We start from the raw sequence: 25,058 nt of genomic DNA, 5'->3' as shown, positions 1-25,058 counted from the left end.
GTCCCAACCCACTTTTAAATCCTGTTAGTGTGCCCCCACTTTCAAATTGTGAACATTTTTGACTCTATGAAATGATTCTCTCATGCCTTGGCGGTTGGCAACTATGCTAAACAACATCATCTTTTTCTTATACATTGTTTATTCTTTCTGGCTGTATTCATCATTATGTTCAACTTAATTTTTTCCTGGGTTTTCTATACTAATATTCTGTAAATATATGTAGAAATGCAGGAAATGGGATTCAAACAGAAAATAATATGTCTGGCGGAGGACTCACCAGACCCCCTGTTTTTTTGTTGTTGTTGTTTTTTTAGCAAGTAATTTAATTCTTCTCATAGTTCATTTTATTTACCTGCACATTTAACAATTGACATGCCTTGACATAATTGGTCGCCATTCACCCAAAATCTCCCACCTGGTTTTTATAGCTCATTACATTATTAATTGCAAAAAGAGAAACAGTTTTGTTGAAAATTCACTCAAAGAACAGCATATAGTCCCATTATCCCCTGTGTCTGGTTTCACCCTGTTTAAGTCTTTTTTTTGTTTTGTTCCTCCTGACGATTGGAAGCAAAGCATAATCGAGAGGTACATATTTTTTTCACATTGCAACAGATCTGTTGGTTCTTATGCAATGACAGCAGGTGTGTGGGTGGGTGGACAGTGCTTTCGTGCTTCAACTTAAATAGCAAATTGGATTGAAATGAGTAATTGCTTGGTGTCAAATTTGTGTGTACCTTGAATAAGGTGCCATCACTGGAAACGCCGTATGCATAGGTGAGATTGAAAAATGTTCTTGCCAAGAGTAACACTAAAAGGGACACTGGAGCACCTGATTGCTTGGAAATGTACTTCCTCACAAAGCCTTGCATGGTTCTACATGATATTAGGGAAACACAAAGGATGCCTGGGAAATCGCTTTTGCCTAGAATGAAATGTTTGATTAGTGGAAGTAGTTTTTAAAACATATAAGCTGCACTGCAGGAAATCTGAGAGAAAACAGCATCTAGACAACGGCTGCTGCAGTGCAGGCTGTACTCAGTCTAAAAAAGAAAAAACAGACCTCTGCATACTCAAATGCAATACAATAGTTTTTGTTTATTTATTGACAGGCTTCATCACAGAAAACACAAGTTTTAAATATTAATGTGGGATTTCATAACAGCATTAGGCCAAAAAAACATTGCCTGCTAAGCCTAAATTAATTAGGAGCTGAAATCTTGCTCAGTTTGATGCATTTGTGTCTGGGGAGAAGCTTATGAGTGACTGTTGTACAAAAGCAATCCCTTATCTCTTGCAAAGTAGTCAATAATTGTAAGTAAGTAAATGGCCACCATTAAGATCTGCGTTCCGCATTAGTTAGTCTTGTTTCAATCCATCATGTGATATCTTTTTGCAACACACTTTGTACAAATGCGGCTGCTCACTGCTGGTCTGAGGGGAGCCTTTTGCTAGTGTAATGAAAAACGAGGTAAGATAGTCATACAAAATTAAAGAAGAATTAAAAAGTTGCAAAACATTTTTATATGGTAAGTCATGTTTAAAGTAGTGGGAAATGGGGATATCCTTAAATATAAATGCATGTGATATAGTAATAATTATAATGCTAGTTAGTAATTAACCATTATAAACCAGGCAGCTGCCCCGGCGCTTGGTACAATTGCAATGAGTTGAAGCTTACTGTGAAGTGCTACTATGTAAAGTAGCAAGCCAGAAAGCCACTGTAATGCGCACAGTAACCATGACCATGATGATTGTTGATTGGCACCTTGCCTTAGATATGACTTTATTTCCAAAATAGTCAGGTTATGCCCCAAGTATTAAATGTGCAAACAATTTGTTAGTAGCTGATTCCCTCAACGGCTTGACATCGCTGGTGTAAAGCCTGATCTTCGGCCACTATCTCTGTTTTTTATCTTGCAAGGGCACCATTGCTGGATCCAGGGCTTAGCACCGTCCACAACGGTTATGATTGGTTTGAAGAAATACAAACAAGCCACAGCTTTTTTTTATTTCTCGTATCTCAAAATTGTTAAGCGGTGTAGCTAGACCATTTACACAACTGTTTTACACTAGAGGTCAGGAAAAGGATTTTTCACAGCTTCTACCACCAATATTACATTATGCAGATGTTATTTATCAGAAACCTCTGAAACAAATCATATCCCTCCCAATGTAGAGAAATCCCAAATCATTTCCAAGCCACATGACATATTCAGCCACTTCCAGCATGTTCTGGGTCAACCCCAGGGTCTCCAACTAGTTGGATATGCCCAGAAAAACCTAATTATATAGAAAAGAAAATTACAATGTCTAACTGCCATCCAAAGCCACATGTGTTGTATGAAAATGCAAACATTTCAACTTGTATACTCTAAATCTAAGGACAATGACACTTTTTCCATATTACATGTATCAACAAACGCCCCCAAATTGTTTTACACCAGATGTCGTTTATCACAATAACTCAAGAGGAATCCACGCTTGAATTTTCATTTTCTTCACACCACTAGTTTCCCCTAATGACAAAATGATCTAATTAGATCTGGAATTAGATATACAATATGTAGCGGCACACAGTTGCATGTTAATGATGTAATGCAACAAAACAGATTTTCTTAAAACAGTTTAACTCCTTAATGCCTTAAGATAAGCCCACACCAACCTTGTGATATGTGCTTTTTAGGGGGGGTGGGGGGGGGGAATAATCAATCCTTAGAAGCATCACGAGTCTCTCTAGAACAATTTGATACTCGATTCTGCTAAGTTAATAATCAATTTAAAAGAATTTGTTGATTTATATTTAATAGTTTAATAGTAGAAATCAGAAAACAGACTGATGAAAGAGGATAGGATAATGGACAACAACTTAGAGCTTAGGCAAGAAAAAAGTGCTAAAAAAATGGCCAAAGAAAGAATTTAGTATGTATACACATGATATAATGAGACATACTTCAAGTAATTACGCAAAACACATGTAGGCTGTTCACCTACTTTATCACATTACATCTGACCACCTCATGTTTTATGTTCTAAGAATAAGGTGACCAGATTTCTTAGACAAAATCCGGTGACATTTTCAGCTCAGAAGCGTATATACATCCAAAACATGTCATATTTGTTTTTTATTTTTTATTACAACTGGGACATTAGACATAGAGCTGTTTCCATTAAGGGCTGAGCCCCCCTAAAGGTCCGATCCTAGAACCACACCTGCTGCTACTTCAAACTTGTACTCCACTACACCTCAGAGGGGAATGTTGTAACGTTTACTGAACTACATCTATCTGACAGCTTTGGCTTTATTGCTTCAGGCTTGTTTCTGCAACGGCTCATTGAGTATTGGATACAATAAAAACTATTGTGGACATATTTTCCTTTGACATTGATGCAGTATTAAACGAGATCGCTGCAGTCGGCAGCAGGGAAACAAGCTACAATGGAAGTTAATAGGATAATTGTCCATCTTGTATTTACGTTAATAAAAGTGCTTGTTTTGCTACTAAAAGGCTCAGATTAATATTGTGTCTGAAAATTCGCGAAATGGAGTTTGCTAAACCCACCAGACTCCATGTAAATGATCAGTAATTTTAGCATCGGAAAAAATGGCTTGTTAAAACATCTCTGAGCTCGGAGCAGCGCTCTGGCTGTCCTGAGCCTGCGTGTGTTGGGTGTCGGCTACGTTTGGTCAGTGTTTTTTTTCTTTCATTCCAATTTTGGGTCTGTCATTCACAGTAAAAACCGGCGACATTTCCGGGGGCAGATCCAGCTGGGAACAGGTCACCAAAACCGGGGACTGTTCCCAAAAACCGGGGACGTCAGTCACCCTGTCTGAAAGCCAATTCTCCACCTTTAAACATGACTGAGCCTCTGACGTGGAAGGTTACTGTGAGAGAAGGTGACTTTCACAAGCATGTTTAAGGTTTAAGCATCGAATGACTACAAAATAAAAACCTCGGTAGACAAAACATTTCATTAAAACTTGTGTGTGACAATTATTGCATAGACCCTTAGCACATGACGTCATACTCTACTATGCTGTAGACAGACAGCAAGCTAAACTCGTACTGTTCGTTTGAGTTTGTGTTCTCACATACACAATCTGCAGACTAATCCTCACCAACATAAGCATGTGTATGTAATGCCTTTCTGTTTTAGATGAGTGATAAATAATAATAAAAGTATCCTCACCAGCTAGCCACCGTGCTAACAAGCTGTTCCTGCTAACATGTCAACACGATGATTACCCAACTACATAGCTAACTATCATCGGTTATTCATTGACCTAGCTAGCTAGCTATAAATCACAAAAAGAAACCCATTCCCTAGATCATATAACTAAACACACATAAAAAAATATAGGTTAAATTAAACATGACATGGCATGGAAACTAGCTTCAAAAGGTAAAAAAAAAGAGAGTCTGCGCAGCTCCTACCCCCAACTAGCCGTTTAGCTAGCTGCAGCTAGCTTTGGACTGCTTGCAGCATTCCCACTTAGATAAAGGGGATTTTTTCATCGTTGTACAAAATAAAGTTGTGATTTTTTCAATACTTCTGTTACAAAATGAAATTAAAACTGCAGCGCAGGTATTTTTTCCAAACAGGCATAGTTGCTTGACATACCCACAGCGGGTATAAGTTATACGTTTAAGCATGGATTTAGTTAAGTAATGTCATTAGTATTAAAATCCTAATATAATGCTCATTTTCAGGTTCATAATTGTATGAGGTTGTTCCACGCTAGCAGCTAGGCAAGCATTATAACATGTGTTACAAAGTGACGCACGTTTGTCACGGAAGTGAAGGCTGGTTTTCTCTTGGAGATGGTAAGTCCCTTTTGGGTGGACTTTGGGCTTTTTCACTTTGGAAACCTATAACATGCACACACAAAAAAGATATATAACAAAATAATGGAAAGGGGAAAAGCCAAAAAGTACAATATGAGCTCTTTAGGTTAGTTTGGCAAACTTACAAACTGTGAGTTGCAGTGGCACGGTGACAAAGTTCATGCAGGATATCCGCTCGTGCTTCTTGGTGTATAGTTAGTAGACTTTGTCCAGCAGTCATACATGGTGTAAAGCAGTTAGCCGAGGGATTCGTTTCCAGATGGGCGTAATGATCATCAGTAACCCGCAGCGGACAACATGCTTGACTGAGAGCCTCTTTGCTTAGCGTTTTTTTTTTATCTTTATTGTGCGGTTGCTTAGTTTTATTAGCAGTTTATTTATATCTAAGTGTCACTTTTACAAATTGCACCAAATTCGACACTGCACATCATTGGATCCCGACCAATACCCCACCAAGTGTGGAGAAGAACACAATACAGAAACACACACACACATACACATACACATACAGTATTCCTAGCTTCATGAAAATGTTTATTTTTGTTTTCTCCAGTCTATATTATCTTTCTCTTTACATGGTTTGGTTACTTATTTTAAAAAATAAGCACTGACTAAACAGCCTTGTGAGAACGTGTAGCAACATTTAAGTTAGAGAAGTTACCACTCCTATACAGGGCCAGAGGACAGCCAAAGCTAACCTTGCTGACCCGGGTCACTACAGGCTGCTGCCATCTGGTCTCAGGTATACGGTACAGAGTTCTTAGACTAAGAGCTTTATGAGCTCATTTGTTCCTGTTAGCATTAGTCTCATTAATACCTTGATGTAAATTGGACCATAGGAATATGAATATTATGCATGTACACATTATGCAGTACATTTGCATGTTATGTTTGTGTGTATCTCTACTGCTCTCTGTTATTCTCTGCTGGCTGTGAAACAAATTGCCCCCAACGGGGATAAAGGTAACATCACTGAAATGCAGAGTAAGATGAAACATATGTTTATTATTGAATTATTAGCAATAATAATTCAATATCACATTGAAGATAACAGATGCAATAAAAATGCACATAGAAACCTAATAAGCTTCCTCCTCGAAGGAGTGAAAAGGTGGTAGATAGTCCAGTTTCTCAGCAAATGCAAATACCCAGTGTTTTTGCACACCCACCTACACACACACACACACACACACACACACATGCACATAGAACAACTGACAAAGACAACAAACACACAACCCCTCCCACTTGGAGAGGAGCAGCCTTTACATGTTTCTGCTAAATGAGGATCTCTGCTATGCAAGCCACCTGCCGCGCCGTGTTCTGCCAGATCAACTCATCACCCAAGAGGAAGCGACACTGAGTGGGATGTACTTGACCCGTGTCCATGTATGCCTCTGGGCTGTGTGTTGCTGTAGCACTGCGTAGGAGGGAGTGAAATACATTATCTTTATCTCCAGCAATAAAGTGGAAAAACTTCAATCACACATTTAGTTAGACTATAGTTTTGTAAGATGAAAAAAGCCCCTCTGTAACACCTGTGTGAAATTTGCTATTTGGAAATGAGAAAGGAGCTGTCTGTGTATGACGCACAGGAAAGCAGAGTATTTTTAACACAGCATTGCCGGTTTCCAGAACCAAAGTCAGCAGGGAAACTTCAGCCAGACAATTTTCTCCTCTATTAAACCTTATCAAATGTTAGTAAAAACAATTATTTTGTACAAATGTACATTTTTTTATTGACTGATATGCTATATAGAAAGCCAAAGTCACTTCTACTTCCGGTCCATGGGACCTATCTTTCGGAAAATATGAACAGGAGCGGACGGCGAGAGGCAAATTATTGTTTGATCCCGTTTGAATTGAGCCATGGATTACAAATATGATGTTTGTCAATTTAGATAAATTGATGAAAAAAGATAATTTGACCACACACTTCAGTGTCACATGGATGAGGTCTTAACGTAACTGAAACTTGCAGAGGATCTTGCCTTTCTTTTCCTTATTTGCCATCTGACGTAAATTGTGTCAGACGAGAGATGTAGTTCACTGACCGGTTTCACACAAAACCAAGTGATCACATGACAAGCCATACGGTTAAAAAAACGCTTAACGGGATCAAAATATAATTTGCTTCTCCCCATTTATTGCCGTTCAGATTTTTTTCAAAATTAAGGTTGCATGAGGTCCGGAAGGGGCATGACTTTGGCTCTCTATATAACGATATAAAAAAAAGTAAAAAGTGTTATAGTCCTAAAAACAATTCAGCACTTAATTTACCGGTTTTGCTGTTGCCTGAACTTTATAGGCATCAGAATAGCAGAAGAGTTGTGTTGGATTGTATTGTATTAAAGGTGTACATAATACCTGTATTGTACAAAGTATAAGGTGTATAACACCTTATACTTTGAATAACACTGCTTGTTACTTTTGTCATTATGTCATCTGGCTGTATTACCTGTTAAGGAGCATGCAGCCTTACCCATAAAATGGTTAATTATTCTGGGCCTTCAGATTCAGAAGCATATCTATTCATATCCAATTCTTAGTAAATCTTAGTTTTAACTTAAAAGGAAGACAATACAGCCTTTGATGCATGATGCATCAATAATCACCATTAGAAGATAATAGCTTAAATGATGGTCAATTTGTTTGAGCAGTAATTACAACAAGAGTGCAGAAATAGGGGAAGTACTGCAAAAGGGAATGTAAAAAGTTTTAGGATCATAGGAAAAGTTTGTAAAACGTTTTAGGATAATAAAAAAAAAAACTCTGCCATGTTTGAATAATGCATATTGTTGAATACATATTTAAAACAAAATGGTCCAGGTTGAATGATCCACTGAAGGGCTCTTGGGAGTTTTCAACAAAGGCGGAGACGGGGGTGGCATCTCTCAGGTGGATTATCATTGAAGTTCCTCACATGAGTTACAAACAAGCCCAGCGTGTATTTGGTGTAACACAGCTGAGAGCTTTCTGTTCTGAAGCTTTCATGGTTTCTGTAAACAAAGAAAGTCAGAAAATGAATTGTAGACAAAGGTGATATAAATTATGATAACAATCCACAGAGATAAAGCAATAACTGAGAATTAGACATACATTCTTGGATGAAAGTGAAATTGGTAGAAATGTATTTAAAGTATACTGTTAGTTAGAAAATACAACTATTACTTCTCATGTTGAACTCTTTGCCAAATGAAGCTTCATAATGCTTTATGAACCAACTTCTTTGTTTTCTAAGACCACTAGATGGCACTCTCTGTTTAACAAAGGGTTGGAAGCACACTGAATTGCCATTCCTTGATTTTGCTGTTGTTGTTGCTTTAAACCAAGAGCATCATCTAGTGGGCTCAGACAATAAAAAAAATGGTTCATGAATCTTCATGAAGCTTTATTTGGCCATCACTACTACGAGTTTTTACCGCAGTATACGGCCAGTTCACAGCCTCATGCCTGTTTACAGCTTATGGTCAGCTCTGTGCGTTGCTATGGTCGCTGTACATAAACCAACCAGCCAACTGCCTACAAGGCTGCGGACCTGGTAGAGATGCATGCCTAAAAGATAAGAAGGAAAAAAAAACGTTATCAAAGACTTGGATATCAACAGGCTTTTGGATATGCGCTGATCTTTTCAAGAAGCTGGTTGAAGGAATGAAAGAGGTTGGCTGTGTTTGCACAGTCAAACAAGTCCGCCACCGGTGGAAAACCCGTAATTGCGTGGCTACATGTAAACGGGAATAATAGTAAACTATTCTCTTTCAATAGCCATGTAAACAGCTTAGTCAGAATATCGTCTTTATTGGAATAAGGGCAAAGAATGGATTACAATGTGCTTTTAAACATAGTCTTTGTTGTGTTGTCTGTAGAGACCTAGCAAGAAACGGAAATAGCTGGACTGTTCCTCTGCTTTTAAGATGGAAAACTGCTGTTATATTAACAGCGATATAATTTATGAACTTTGATGTTTAGGGAGATTGAAAAATCATGGCTGGTTCCAAGATGGCTGAACCTGAAACCTTCATGTAACGCACCGTCATTGCTGTAAGCAGAAAAAAAACCTCAAGATGCCATTTCTCTAATGACCACCAGGCTTTGGCTCAAGGAAAGTCTCTCTGTATTAAACTGAATGGGAAAACACAGAAGTTCCCTCTAATAATACAAACATGCAACAATATTGCTTAGGAGAATTCCGGTAAATTTTAACATGTAGCTCTGTTGTTTTTAAAGTTGGAGTGCTTCCAGTAGAGAGAAAAATGAAAACAATAGTTGCTGCCTACACCACATTATCCACCTGTTAGCACCCAACAGGCTTGAACAGGGCAAGTTTTAAACGTATTATTTTAGCCTCTAAACATGCTCATATTGTTATTCAAAGGGCCTATCCATTGCAGTAATTTCTTCCGAGTGAACACAGCAAATTTGACTGGAATCCACCTTTAATGATCTGTAAAGGTATATTCAAACTGCATTTTGCAGTCCGTGTCTATTTGCTCCAAACAGCCAATATACCCACTGTATAGACGTTAGCTGTAGCTATAAATAAAGGCGTAGTGTGTGTTAGTTTTTCCCCCAGGCATTTTCTCCCTTTTGTTGTGGAATCATATAGCTTCAGGATAAGTTAAAATTGTCAATTCAAGTTGAAACATTTTCTACATCTTCACTTAAATTTACAAGGCCAAAAGGGAAGATGCACGTCCACTTGCATTTTTGCATTGACTTTATAAGCAACATACTGCCTTAGAAGTTCCCCTTTCAGTTCAGTCTGAACAGTGAACACACTCACGGATTTGATTTGAAGAGAGAACTGATTATGTCACAGTTGATACTAAAACATGAATGAGATGCAACAGTTGAGACTTTACATTAAGAAAGCAGAGATTATCTGCGTCCGCATCTTAAACAACAACCCAAAATGGCCCGCCTCCCCTCCACTAATCTCCCTTTGCTTCTCGCCTTTATGTCTTTCTAATCTTTAACTACATCTTAGCGACGTCTCCCTCTGAGTTATTTCAGACATGTTTGAGATGTGTATCTTTTAGAGCCCCTTGAAGGCTAACTTCCATTTCTTTTGATAATAGACGCAATCTTAATGCAAGGCAGAGTGTGAAGATGTGAGGAACAAGGCTATTTTAGGAACGGCAAATTTGTACAGGCTGCATCATTTGCCAAATACTGTGATTTAGCTTGAAAGGCCATAGCTATCTTCTAAGTCATTCTGGAAATGAACAGTTACTCTTTGTCCTTCTTTCCTTCTCTGGTTCTTTTGTTTTTATAACTCATATTCTTTTTCTCTCATGCTTGATCTTTGAACATGTCAGTCTCTCCCATGTTTGCCCTTCGTCACTTTATTTCTCTCCACCGACACTTCTCTCATTAATGTGTCTGCTCTTCTTCATTTTTCCTCAACTCGCAGGACTACAGCAGATGTCAAGTAGGAACTTGTTTATGTATTGCCATGTCCATTTTACATTTCATGTATTATAGAAGCACTAATGATGTTAGTGCTGCGGTTATTTTAGCACACATGTCAGGGACATCTCTTCAGCTCAGTGAGTAGTTTCATTCTTTGTGACAAGACAACAATACGTTCCGACTCAAACATAAACGTAAAGCGAGGGTCTAACTTCTTTGTTTTGTCCGTGCAGAGCGACAGATTGGCAAGGGTGAGTAAAAAAGACATTGGTCACAGCTTCAGGATTTACAGGTTTGGACACAAACGCAGAAGAAGAGATGAGGAGGTAGAAGGGAGAGTTTCAATGATTAATTGATGAAAATGAACTCGAAAAAATGAATACATCCTCAAATACTTCAGAGGGCCAAAACGCAAACTGGCCAAAGAAGAAATACTCATAGTCATTATTAGGAAAACTGCAAACAAGTAGCATCTTATGTCACTGTTTACTTAAAGTGCCCATATTATCAAAAAAGATCACTTTTTATTGTGTGTCTCTGGTGATTACACACGCATACAAACTTGGAAAAAAAACTATCAATGCTGATTTGAGTGAGATATGGTTTCTAAATGTCCTCTGCCTTCAGTCTCCGGGTGAGCTGTTCAAAATCTCCACGGCTTTCTACGTCACTAGATGAGACGAGGAGTCTGACCGTAGCACATGCTATCGCTAGCATGCTAGCTTGTTCTCAATGGTAAAATAACTTCCATGTCCCTGTTCTGCAGGTATTCCACAAGTGTGCCCTTGTTTAGAAAAAGTCTGCAGCTAATCCTGCCTTGTACTGACCAAAGTTGGAGAACGAGTTATCTAGCTGATGTGATCTTACCTAGCTACTGTGCATGTGTGACTCCCAACAAAGTATAGAGGTGAGATGTCTTACTCTGTAGCTAAAACAGAGACCTAAACACACAGGGTGAAAAGAAGATTTGCAGCAATGTGCACTACAACAAAAACGTGGTGTTTTCTGAAAATGAAACCATGTAACCCTATTCTGGTACAACCTCAAAATACAATTATTTTCAATTACTTTAGGTTCTGTCCCAGCTGCCTTTAAACATGCTGTGATCCGGCCCTTACTTAAGAAGCCTAATCTTGACCCCACAATGTTGTCTAATTTAGATCAGTCTCTCATCTGCCTTTTATTTTTTTATACAGTTACAAGCCTTTTTACAACAGAACTTGGTCCAATCTGGTGTTAGATCACGTCACAGTACTGAGTCTGCAGTGTTGACGCTAAAGGGTGATTTTTGCGTCAGTTTCCAAAGCTGAGAGTTGCTGACCAAGGGAGTGAGAAAAGGGTTGGTTCATTACAGTAATGTGTGGTGATTTTGTTATAACAAAGATGACTGAAATCAAAAGGTAGATCCTGCATTGTTTTTTTTATTAATACTGAAGCCCATTTAAAGGAGGGGCCTTGTGTCAAAATCTAGACTTCTAAACTATTTTGAATTCAGTAGATACTAAGTTTACATGGTGCATAGTCTCAAATAAATAATCAAACCTGAGGCAGGGTAGTCTTCCAGAATTGAATCAAACTTCTTGTTTCTGAAAGTTTGGGCAAAACACAATGTCCCTGACACACTGTATGTAGTCCACTATTTAAACATGAGTGTTTTAAGGCAGAATACTAAGCCTGCTCCAACATCTGATGCACCTACAAATCTTTTTTTTTTCAAACACTCACATGCTTCAAGGGTTATTATCAGACCAAGGCATTGGACTTAAAGCAACAAAGTTTAAATGCGCTTTCACAAACACCTGCGCTCGTTCTTCATCCCTTACATTTTTCACCTCTATTCCTCCCTCCTTGCCACTGTTCTCCGCGAGACACCCGGCACATTGCATGCAGCTGTGGCTGCAGGTGTGGGAGTGAAGCAAAAGATGGCGATAGTTTTCTCGGCTGTCAGAGGGCTCTGCCACATCCAGTCCGCTGCCTGCCTTACACGCTCCGCCTGCCACAAGCTGTGTGCTTGACTGCCAGAAATGGGAACAAACATCTGCCTCATTCGCTGCTAATGTTGCATTATAAAAAAAAGCACATGTATTTTAAATAGATCTGTCCTTCCTCTGTTTCCTAGGTAACCGAAACAAGGACGGGTCCTCTCGGCTGCAGTAACTACGACAGCTTGGATTCTGTTAGCTCGGTGTTGGTGCACAGCCCGGAAAATAAGATCCACCTAAAGGGTAAGGCTGCACACACGCACGCACACGCGCACACACACACACACACACACACACACCCCATTTCTCACGTATATTCATCTTAAATCTATGTGCACAAGCAGATACAGTCACAGCCCTGGAGAAAAGGTCCACTGAACACACACACTGCCGCGACCACCTTCCACCACCCTGCCTGCCAATCCTCTCAACCCCTGTGTGTAGTAGTTGGCCCGGATGTCCCTTTACTTTATGCTGCGGTAGTTTATATGTCTGTTCTGCCTGACTGGCTCTCAATCTCATGGGGAATCTGTTATTTTACCAGGCTGTAGATATTCGTGTCTGGCCACACTGACCCTAAACTGACCCCTCCAACTACACCTGGAACACTCAGTGCACAAGTAAAGCTGAAGTAGTAATACACAAAATTACCTAATAGTGTATTATGTATAAGAAAATGAAGGGCCTTCAAAGTTTCACAATGAGTTATAAATAATCAGTATTTGTATTGGTCTTAGTGGATTCAAGAACAATGAGTTTAGACATTCATTTGTGAGGTCCAGGCCTTGGGAAGTTTTATTTTTGGGTACATTAAGACATTGGTTGGAGGTTGGCTGAAATTAAATTTCTCAAATTTACTATATTAATCCCAAATATTGTTTTATATTGTATTGCCCTCTATTTATCAACGGCATTGATTGTATGTTGATTTTGTAATGGAATTGGAGAACCACAATTACAACTAATTATCCTGATGGGTTCCATTTAACTGGAATTTTAGAACTCTTATACTGGCAGCCCAATCAACAACAAGTAGCTCATGAAAGTTGTTTCTGGCATGTGTAGCACAAAATTAAATCTGTTTTTAGTTGCCTAGTGTAATCATGTGTTAAGAAATGAGTACCTACGGGGGAAGCTATTTTAAAACGGGTATGTTTGTGGGAAGATACATTCAGATATTACTGTTGAATGTTTGGCTCCTCCAATTCCAACTGTAAACCTCTCGTCTCTTCTGCCTGACTGGCTCTCAATCTCATGGGGACTCTGTTATCTTGCCGGGCTGTAGATGAACCGTATCTGGCCACACTGACCATAAACTGACCCCTCCTACCAACCACACCTGGAACACTGGAGCACAAGTAAAGCTGACGTGGTAATCCACAGATAGCCTTCTTATTTGAGAAAAATCTATCACCATAATCTATCACCAAAATCAATCACCAAATGATTCTGATGAGTGATATTGGTGGAATAAGAAACCTCTCTCTGACATCCAATTAACGAAAATAAATGTCAGAATAATGCTCTTGGCTTAATAACCTCATTAACTTTAAAAAAAACTTGGTGCAATTCAGTTGAATGTGCAGTATAAGGTTTTGCATAGCCCTTACTAAATTATACTGTATTTACTTTGTGGCAAACAAGCCAGTGTCACAGTGTCAGCCTCTGTTTTAAAACTGTTAATATTCACCCAGCCGCTAACTCATTTCTCCATCTCATGAGTAAAGATCTATTTCTATCATGTAATTCATGGCTGTGCTACACAAGAGCCCACTGATACTATTTTAGTTCAAAGACAATGATCTACGCACAATGGGTGACATCTGCAGTTACACATTGGGGAGGACCAGAGTTTGTTGGAGGAAAGGTGAAAAATGTGGTTAGTGGGCTGAGCGTGTATAATTATAGTTTATACTTTATTAATCCTGCAAGGGAAATTACAAAATATGAAATATAAATAAGGGTGTAGCTATTTAAGAGTACACTGAGGAGCAGTAATTAGCATGGCCATTCAAAGCACTAATGGCCATTGTTGGTAATCTGGGAAATGAGGCTTTGCCTGTACTGGATAGCATGTATTCTGATGTATTCTGCCACGCCTGCATCAGCAGCTCTGCTAGGCTCCTTATGAAGCAGCCTAAGAACATTTGGAAATAACTAATTGCCTCACTGGTCTGTCAGGCTCCTCTTTATGGCTGGCAATATGTCCAAGCTCAAGTTTTGGTCAGTTCCCAGCGACACAATTTAGTTCAATAATTAAGGCAAGACACTACATGTGAATGGATCCAATCAATGAACTAATATACTGTGTATCACAATAAGACTTCCATATTTGATTACTTACATTAGACAATCATGTTTTGTATTACACGTTTTCTGAAATTGTATGTTTAATTATACAAATGAGTAATTATCTAAATATGTGCTAATTTGCATACATTTCCAGAACAAAAATCTGAATTCTTCTAATTCTTGTTTCAGTTTGTTGAAAGAGTCAAACGTCTTCTTAGAAGAACTTTTGGATACCTTATTTTTCTCACTTAATTTCGGGCATGTTTTTAGGAATAAAATACAGACAAAATATAGATTGCAAATATATACTTTTTTTGGGCAAATCATACATATACAGTATATACAGTAAATACACCTAAATGTGTGTATTTTGGTTGCTTTCTTTCCAGGTGTCTGATGTTATGGAAGAAAAATAGCTAACGTTTCAAAATTGACAAGCTCATGTGGTGTCTGGCCTTAAAAGCGTTCCAGTTTTCAAAGGCAAGAAATTGCACAAAACTTTAAAAAAAACCTAGTCCAGATGCCTTATACAACAACACTGGTTTAAATTTAACATGTGAACCACTGATTATTGATTCAAATTGAGGAGAGGTTGTGAGTATGGAGCTAGATTTGTTTCTTTATTACATGCGAGAAAATAAATAATTTGAGGAAATGGAAGAAAGGAAGAAAAAAAAAGTTTGAGAGAAAAAGTTATCACACTGATAGCAAAAAACATTTTATGAGAGAAAAAAATATTTGAGAAAAAAACTTTCATACATATATTTTTTTGCTATCAGTGTGTAAAAAAAAATTCTCAAAAAAATGTAATATACTGGGAGTACAGGAGACCCCCACATCCGCCTTCTAACAAAAAATTACACAAATTTGAAAACAAATTTCAAAAGTGCTGACTTTAATTGGACATGGTATCTAAATAAACTTGAGTCATGCTTATCTCCTCCTCTGTGTTCTCTCACTCTCTCTCTCTCTCTCTTTCTCTCTTTTACTTTTTCTCTCTCTCTCTCTCTCCCTTCCTTTCTCCCTCTCTCTTCCCCTGATGTTGAGGTTCTGGCATATTAATCATGACGGCAGAGGACGCAAAAACACTACACAAACAAAAGAATCAGCTTACTTTTGAAGAAGATTTAATAAATTAAGCTATTTTTAAATGATTGATTTCTTCATCTTAACTGAATGCATTTTTTGTTAATGTCAGAAATAGAGTTTTTCCTTGTGTTAACTCACTCTGATGTTTGAATTTCACTGTGCAAAAGCGTGTTTTTTACAGACTATGTTTTCCCATTCATCTGCTGCAGTTTTAAAGTGCTCACCTTTAAGGGATACTTTGCTGATTCAATCCAGCTCTGTGTCATTTTTGTGTGAGCAGTGTGTTTAAATGAACGGTGTGTGTCTCCCCTCCGTGGCACCAATGCACCATAAATCCACTGGATCTCAGTGAACCTTGTTTTGCTTTATCCAGTAGATTTTGGCAGACCATGCTCCATGCACTGCCGCCACTGAGAGAAAGCCCACATTGTTAATTTAAACACAAGGCCATGACACAGAGCCAGATTAAAATCCGCAAAATATCTCTTTCAATCTCTGCAGAACACATACACTGACAATGGAACTTGCATATTTATAGATTCCGGATTTTTTAATGAGGGAGAAAATGTGGAAAACCCACAGACAGAAAATAATGTTCAAAGCAGTTCATTTGATTTTAAACATGCCTAGAGATACTTTTTTTAAGTAGATTCAGTTTCATCATCATCTCTCTGTAATTTAGCTAACACCTGAGAGAGAGAAAATAATAGAAATATTATATATATATACACAGTGTATATTTATTAGGGCTGTAACAACATGGAAAGTAAAACCAAAATCGCGTCACTCAACTCCACAAACCTGTGTCACGGCAGAATCGCAACACACCTCTTCCAAGTCCAAGTTATCCTTCCTGTCCAGATCCAGTGCTACTACGTCTTTAAATACTATTAGTAGTGGTCCTTTTGGTGCCTTATTCCTGTTTTGTCTGGTAAATTTAGCTAACTGTAAAGACAGCTAAAAGTGAAAGGGTGAGGGCACCGGTGACACTAACGAAGGTGTAACGTTACGGATGGCCACTGAATCGGGTGCCTGTGTTACTCGCGATGTAAGTGCACAGCCTGCTCAGGTGTAAACAGTTTACGGTATAGCATGTCATACTGAATTTGTAAAATCCATGGAATAAAGCTTTCTCAATACAAACAATAACAGAAGATCCGAATCATTTCAAAGATGTTTCAGCTATCTATGATTGTTCGATTGCTAACGTTAGCTCAAAACGCTTTTAAAGTAACAGGTTTTGTTGTGTTTTATTGGTAGCTTGTAGCTAAGCTAGCAGTATTTCAAAAAAATTGTAGCTATCTATTGTTGTTTGATTGCTAACGTTAGCTCAAAACGCCATTCAGCTCACAACTTTTGTTGTTTTTGATTGCTAACTTGTAGCCATTAGTGAATGAACTTTGTTATGCAGGTCCATTTTTACTTTATTGACATTACAGAAGTCTCTCGTTAGAATCGTGTATGCAGCGTGTCGCAAAGTGGTACATGCACGATTTAAATCTGCACTCAACTCACATCAGGGAGGGACAGCCTCTGTCTGCTTCTTGATGGTTCAGTAATCTGCCATTACCGTCCTTAGTGCTGGAGTTAAGTGCTGATCTGGCTGGTGGCTGACTCTGGATGTGTCCCCGGGCCGGGGCTGTAATGATAGTGGATGGTTGCTACCTGGCTGAAAATATAAAAAAAGCACAGATTTGCACATATCTTCTTAAAAATTGAATAAGTGTATTCATTCATGTAGTGCCTCATCACTTGTTAGGTTATGTTGCTGACCATAACATCACTCACATTCAGAAAATGGAGGGCCTTCAAAGTTTCACAGTGAGTTATAAATAATCAACATTGGTCTTTGTAGATTCAAGAACAATGAGTTTAGACACTTGTGAGGTCCAGGCCTTGGGAAGTTTTATTTGTGGGTACGTTAGGACATTGGTTGGAGGTTGGTTGAAATTAAATGTCTTAAATTTACTATATGAATCCCATATATTGTCTTATATTATACTGACCTCTTTTCTATCTATTTACTAATTGTGTTGGTTATATGTTGATTTTGTAATGGAGTTGGAGAACCACGATTCCGATTATCCTGATGGGTTCCATTTAACTGGAATTTCAGATCTCTTATATAGCAGCCCAATCAACAACCATTAGCTTGTGCAAGTTGTTTCTGGCAGTTGTAGTCCTAAATAAAAATCTGTATTTGGGTGCCTAGTGTAATCATGTGTTAAGAAAATAAAACTTAACCCTACCTATGGTGGGAGCTATTTTAAAACGGGTATGTCTGTTAGGATATACATTCTGATATTACTGTTGAATGTTTGGTTCCATTAGTACTTCCCTTTAATTCCTAATGTAAACCTCTCCACTGTAACAGGACGAACCACTCTAAATACAGAGCCTCTTTATGTTTGAGCCTCTGCACCGCTGATAAATCATAAAATAGAAATAAAGGCGATTTCAGAGTTAGAAGACAGAAAAGTGTTACATCATTTTGTGGCAACATGGTAGAAACACTAAAGCTCAGTGCAGTACATTCTCTTGCCAAGAAGAAAAAATCTCTTTGAATTTTCTATTCCCGAATGCTCCACTGTTCTTGCTCTTTGTGATCTCTGACTCTGATTGCATGTCTGTGTGTGTTGTGTACCTTTAGGCTTTGCCAGGTTGTTTGTGTGTGAGTGAATGTGCTTCTGTGAAATGAAGACCACTGCCTTAGTGCCAACAGTGGCTACCTTTTTCTCATCAATAATGACTTTCAGAAACGGCCTGACTTTTAGCATTGACTCTCTGCCATGCTCTAAAGTAGAGTTAAAAAGGTCTGGCTTTTTTTTAAATGTTTTTTTCTTTTGAAATTAAACCTCTTTGGCTAATAGTTTGGCACATGTATTGTATTTATACATGTGTATGTGTTTGGGTGTAGGTGGTGTGCTTCAGTGTGAGTGCATCACCAAAATATCAAGAGTCCAGGAGCAGCAAGTTCAGTAACAACACACAAAAGCGTGTGGGAAGAGATGGGAACACAAAATACAGAAACCACTACATCAGTTGGATTAAGCAGCCTTCAGTTTACATAATCTTCACTCGCAAGACCAAAGCAAGCAACCCGGCTCTCACCACAATGGACCATGTTGACAAAGTGTTATAGAGGACAAACTCCCCTGGAAGGCAAGTGTACTCATGTAAATACAGACTCAGAGAATACAGTATCTGTGCCCTACATATGATTCACCCCCAAAACTCAGATGAACAGCTTGGCTACTCCTGACAGATTTACTAGGATCTGCTGTGACGTCGTTCTCGGGCTGTGTTTTGGAACAAAAATAAGTAGCTCCCTTAAGTCATATTTTAAATTTCTGGAGTAAAATATTTTCCAGTGTCTTTCTTTTCCAAATGATTGCAATTGACTTATTGTCACCATTTCAAAACATGTTAATATACAGAAAGACTTAAACACTCACTTAGGTCATATTTGGTAGGTTAGGTCATTCCTCACTGTAATGATAATGCATGTGGGAACCACATGTGTTTGGAGGGGGGGATTCCCTGCCCATGAAAGGAGGTGTGACAACTAACTTGGACACTAACTGTCTAGAATCAAGCCCTGACAGTTGCAGAATCATGTTCTGTTGTTAAATCTGCATGAAAAAAAGCTAAAAGGATACATAAAGTATCCCTACCTCATCAGATCCATGTTAATGCTACCTCTTAAAAGGCCCGGCAAATACTTTTAAACTCTTTGAGTGACATGATGATTGATGTTTTACAGATTTTTCGTTCAATCACTTTTAACGTTGTGTATAGAGCTCAACAGTGACCTCCCACTATGTTAGAAACAGCAATATGTAGATAGCACAGAAAATTGGATTAGTTTTGATCTTGAACAAAAGTAGCTAAGTAGATAAGAACTAATCCTGAACGTAAGGCCCAAGTTGTAAACTTGAATTATCCTTTAAAATTCAACATGCTTTCCATTTTACAACTGCAACATAATGGAGAACACGATGCTTCTCTTCTCACACCGGTCTTTTACTGCCCACAGCCAGCCCTTCAACCTCCCAGTCACAGAACACACGCTGCACAGTTTTTGTTACTTCCCTCAGAAGAAACTGATTCACCTTCCCATGTGGTTGGATCAATGTATGCTTCGGTATTCATCTAATCCTGCATGAATGTCCGCTTGGCTACATGCCCCCCCAAGACTCCTATGTTCACACCCTTACTATCCGCATTGCCACATACATTTAGGGAACATTATTCCTGCTTTGGCAATGAACGTTGTCCTTAGATGTACAGTAAATTGTGAGATGCGGAATTGTCCAGTAGGGAAGTTATTCCTCTGTATTTAAGCTATACGCTTTAAGCTATACGTGTTTTGTTCAAGAACAAAACACACTTCGTAAGTCCAGGCCTTGACCTTCCTCCTGTAATAGCAGGTACACAATTACCACTTTAGTCCTCCTCTGAGACCTCCAGCACACAAAACTGACGCTGAAGAGTAGAGGCAGTCACTTTATTTGTAGACTGGATTCTACACTCAAAGGACTTCAGCAACAACTACTCCCATTTGATAACTTTCCGCATTCTCCTGGAAAGTACCTTTATGGCACCTGTCCTCTCTTTTAACCTCAAGCTGTGTAGGTAAGAATCCTTGAATCTGTCCACTGCCTCATAAGCACCCTCTCATTTGTCCCCTTTTCCATCCTTATTGAGGAGGCTCTTTCATACAGACTTGCTCAAGACTTCACGTAGTTCTTGTACATGATTTAAAATTGTAAAATCCTAAGTGTATGTTTGACACTCACTCACACACACACACACACACACACACATACACACACACACACACATACATACACACACACACACACACACTTATTCTCTGCCTGTTTAGTAAAAGTTACTTAACCTCAATTGCCTGATTACAAAAGACTTATCCAAAAAATTTAACAATCTTCAATTTCAAAACAGAATGTAAACATACAGTATCTGCCCACATAGTCATTTTAATTTTTAACAAGCTACCTTCATCTTCTATCAATTTCCCCACTCTGTTCAGGATCCCGGTGACAGAAATTTGAGTCTATAATAAATATCCCTTGAACATAAAATAGGCTCGTGTGTTGGCTAGAAAGGATTTTATAATTTATGCACAAAAATAAATCTGCAGTTTTAAGTCAGAAATGACACCATTGCCTGCTGACAGCTGCTTGGTGGCCTTCTCAGAGGGACTCCAGGAAAAACTCTAACAGATCCTCCCGCACAGTGTCCCAAACACGCCTTAGAACTCCGTTGGAATTCCATCAATAGCGGTAGAGAGCCCAGGGACAGATGCTGTACGACACTTGTGAGCTCCTGCAGGTTGAGAGGTCTGTCAAGTGCCTCCCTCTGCTCAACCCTAACTCTGGGCAGTCACTGAAACAAATTCTCAGTACACCACCTGTCACTGTATAACACGGCATATAAATGGCTTGCCAAATTCCTTATCGGTTCCTTCTTTGACATCACAGGCCTAAATGCCAGTCTCAAATGTGAAGGTTGTTTAAAGAGAGGTGGAGAAAAAATGCCAGAAACTACATCCTTTAAAAAGTACTTGGGGCTATGAAAGCATTTTCCCTTTTTAACTTTTTAATTGGCTACATATTCTCATTCATTCACCTCCAAGCAGGCCTTATCTATTCCCAACCTTACTGGGATTTCCCATTTTTTGGGATCAGTAAAAATCTGTTTATCTATCTATCTATCTATCTATCTATCTTACTGTCTTTCATTTTGAGTACAACACCATGTAGCTGAATCCCTATGAAAGAACACAAAACTACAGCAAGAGAGCACAAAACAAATTGGGAACCCAACGAAAGGAAATGTGCTTTTCATTCTTTGTGATAAGTCTACAGAAAATTCAAGTGACAGTCAGATGGAAAGAAAGAAAAAGACAGACAGGCATAAAGATAAGTGCAAAGAGAGACTTAGCGAGTGTGTGATACAGCATCATCTGTGCCAACCCATGTACTGTACCGTATATTGAAGCTGAGTCGCTGCCAAAGCCAGAGGCTCTGAGAGCAGGAACACACTCCACCATCACCAACATCATATCCTCTACAGCAGAGAGTGCATTCCAGTGAAGTGGACCAAGCACTCACTAAAGCAAAAGTCTGGGAGAAAGCACACACAAAGACACACACATGCACACAATCAGACACACGCTGAAAACAGAGGGGTGGTGATTATCAGGGAGGCTTAAGAGCTTCAATTGCCCAAAATGGAAAGTGTGGTCTCTGCTGGAGATTGAGAGATAGGAAGAAAGGCAACCATGGGTCTGTTATTTCTGGTCTACTGGGGTGATCTAAATCTGTGGCTGGCTGGATGGAAGGAAATCCTTAATGATAGTGACCCTAAAAGCCCCCATCAGAAAGAGACACCCACTGGTCTTGAAATTCCCTGTAGATACTGGAAACAGGGGCCTAAAGAGAGAAAAAAACATTTTATTCATTACAGCCAACCAAAAACACAAATTATGAGGGTCAGAGCTTTTTCATTTAAATAATCTCTAACATCAGTTTGTCATCAGAAGGCACATTGACCTCAGGTACTTGGTCTGAAGTGTGATACTTATTAATATAATCTCCAAATCCCCTAACCCACCAGCACACTACCGTCATTTGCTAGATAGTCTTTGTACTGCCAGGTCTTAGAGTTCCATCCTTCGTTCCTCTTTCTTTCCTACTTACTTTGCACTTCCTTCAGATTACCTGTTGCCTAACTCTGCTATGAACTCTCACCAAGTAAATGATTGATTGTTTTCAGTCCTGCTTGTGAGTCCACATTTCTGCAAGTCCACATGGCTACAGTGTGGAAGATTGATGAGTGATTGAATCATTGAGTGATTAAATGGTTGTCTTAATAATCTCTCCACAGAGCACGTAATTAATAAAATGACATCAATGTTTTATTCATTATAAATCCATTTAAAATAGGCTATAAATCAAGATGGAATACAGTGGCAGGTAGCAACCAGGAGGCGTAATAATGAAAATAGGTTCTGTTTTCCCCTTCTTAATCTCCATGCCCTTCGATGTGCAGAAATTCTTTTGTTAATCAGTACGAGTATTACAGTGAAAATCCTGAGTTCTCGCGAGAGCACAATTTGCATGTTCTCAGTGATTACTCTGGCATCGAGTGATGCTGCTCATTATCTGTACACCTGTAGCCAAGCTGCAACATCGGTGTATCTGACATAGGCAGGCCAGAGGCGATTGACAATTTAATCTGCCGGTTAGCGCCTCTAACCCTGTGTGTTGATGTGATTGGTTGTGGGCTGATCTAATTGCGTACAGGAAGATTTTCAAATGGACGCTAGGTGCCGCCCCTCAAGATGACAAACCGATCTGGATTTCCTGGCTATACGAGCATTCGCTCAACTGTTAAACTTTTAGGGCTACACTCTAATAATGTAATATGTTGTTTGTTCTTTGGGACAGAAGAGGCAGTAAGACAGTTGATTTAAATGTAACCTGGAGAGGTTGCAATGCAATGTGTGCATCCTTGAGTACACAAATACGAAACATTTGAAAAGCAGATTCCTTTTTTTAAATTATGAAATTTGCGGTGCATGTTGGCAAGGTAGCAGTCTGCGTGTTTCCCAAATTTAGCTGGCTCATTGATACATTTAATAGTGTATTAACGCCACCCGTGGGCGATCAGCGGAGAAACGTTATACCAGAAGTGTGTATTATGCATGGATGTACTGTACAAAGAGGGATATCCTTTAAGCTTTTCATTCATAGAGCTTTCCGAGAAAATTTGGCATGTTCCTTGGCTTATACTGACTAATTGGTACCCAGGACAACTCAATGGTACTCGGAAATTGAAACCTTTGTATAATGAAATGGCTGTTTACAGGATGGCTCCATGCTGCTGTTATGAAAGGTTGGTGCATTGTGGACCCAAAATGCAGAGGCGGAAACTGAATGTAGTTTTGATGATTTAATAAATTTAGAAAATGCACAAAAACAACAGGAGTGCTGGAAACTAGCAGGAAAAAACGTGAATCAATAAATAAAGTTCAAGCAAAAACAGAAAACATAAGAACACTAACACGAACCAGGAAGACTAACAAAACAGCTATCCACACAGGAGACAAACACGCACAGTAACACTGCAATCTGACAACGGACAAGGGGAACACCAAGACTAAATACACAGGCTATCGAGGTAACAAGAGGCAGGTGACACAAGGACTGGGAAACAGGAGGAAGACATCAGCGGGAAAACCTGAAAGACCAAAAATAACACAATCACAAGACATGACAGAAAACCAGGCTAAGAAATTAAGACAGGAAAACAGACTACCACAATAAGACAAGACAAAACACCCAAAGCATTACAGTTGCAACATTTGGACTGAAGAAACATGAAAAATAGCACCCATTTAATTGAGAAATTGTGTCTGGTGTCATTTCAGTGTGAAAACATGGCAAGTTTGTGTTAAGCTGCTTGCTTGGCTGATGAAGAAGCTTTCATTTTAATCTCCCTTTCAGAGTCTATGTGTATCTGACAATTCAGAAATGGTGATGTTGAAGGCCTAAAAATAAGTCTGCCATAGAACTCCCCCCTCAGCATCATTCAAGCCGACTGCATTGCTGGGGCCTGTGTGGATTCAAATTATGGGAAATGCCAAATAGGGGTTAATAGCCATCCTGGCCACTTTGTGTGACATAGTAGAGTGTGCGTTATCATGTAAGATCAGCAGATGTGAGTTAAATGACGATCAGGATGAGCACTTTGCTGAATACTTATATAAAGCTGCAATAATGTGTGTCAAATGTGAGAAGCAACAAGGTGACACAAGGAGTGACCAACACATTTTTCCCTCTGCCTGTTTAATACATTTTCTTAATTTTCACTCTCCACTTTCATATCATAGTTAAAAAAATATAAATATATCAAGGTGTGCTGGATACACATTTTCTTTATCTTCTCCATATCTAATGTTACTGCGTGATTTCTAAGCTAGCCACTGGGGCTGGAATACTGTTTCAAAATATTCAAAAGGAAGAAAAAAGGTTGAATGATACTTTGTAAAATAAAACTAAAGCTGATCCAGAAGTCTTGCAGAAGACAAATGACACAATACTCAGAAGTATTATGAGTATTATTGTTTGGCCCATATAAACACCGTATACTATAGTATACAGTGTTTATATGGGCCAAACAATAATATTAAGCTTCATCTGTAGATAGCTAATAGCCAGAGACTTAAATGGGTTGTCCTCGAGTCAAATTTGATCAATTCTTTCGCACGTTCTTTAATAGAAAAGTGGGTTTCTTTCAACCAAATTTTCAGAAAAACATCACGGATTGTTCTACACCAGGGGTTCTCAACCTTTTGCAAGCTGGGCCCCCCCAAAGCTGGTTCATTGCAGTTGGGGCCCTAGTGCCC

General features: G+C 38.9%; 1 protein-coding gene across 1 annotated transcript in view; it reads left to right on the top strand.

The window, feature by feature from the left end:
- The window catches only part of brinp2 (bone morphogenetic protein/retinoic acid inducible neural-specific 2), a 114,642-nt gene that overhangs the window by 43,203 nt on the left and 46,381 nt on the right, over positions 1–25,058 (top strand). Inside the window, exon 4 of the mRNA XM_034888870.1 lies at positions 12,379–12,484. Coding sequence (XP_034744761.1) covers positions 12,379–12,484 — 106 coding nt within the window. The remainder of the gene's footprint in view (positions 1–12,378; positions 12,485–25,058) is intronic.

Source organism: Etheostoma cragini, chromosome 12 (genome assembly GCF_013103735.1).
Source record: "Etheostoma cragini isolate CJK2018 chromosome 12, CSU_Ecrag_1.0, whole genome shotgun sequence".
Taxonomy (NCBI): Eukaryota; Metazoa; Chordata; class Actinopteri; order Perciformes; family Percidae; genus Etheostoma; species Etheostoma cragini.
Note: the sequence above shows the minus strand (reverse complement) of the source record. Positions and strands in the feature narration are given on the sequence as shown.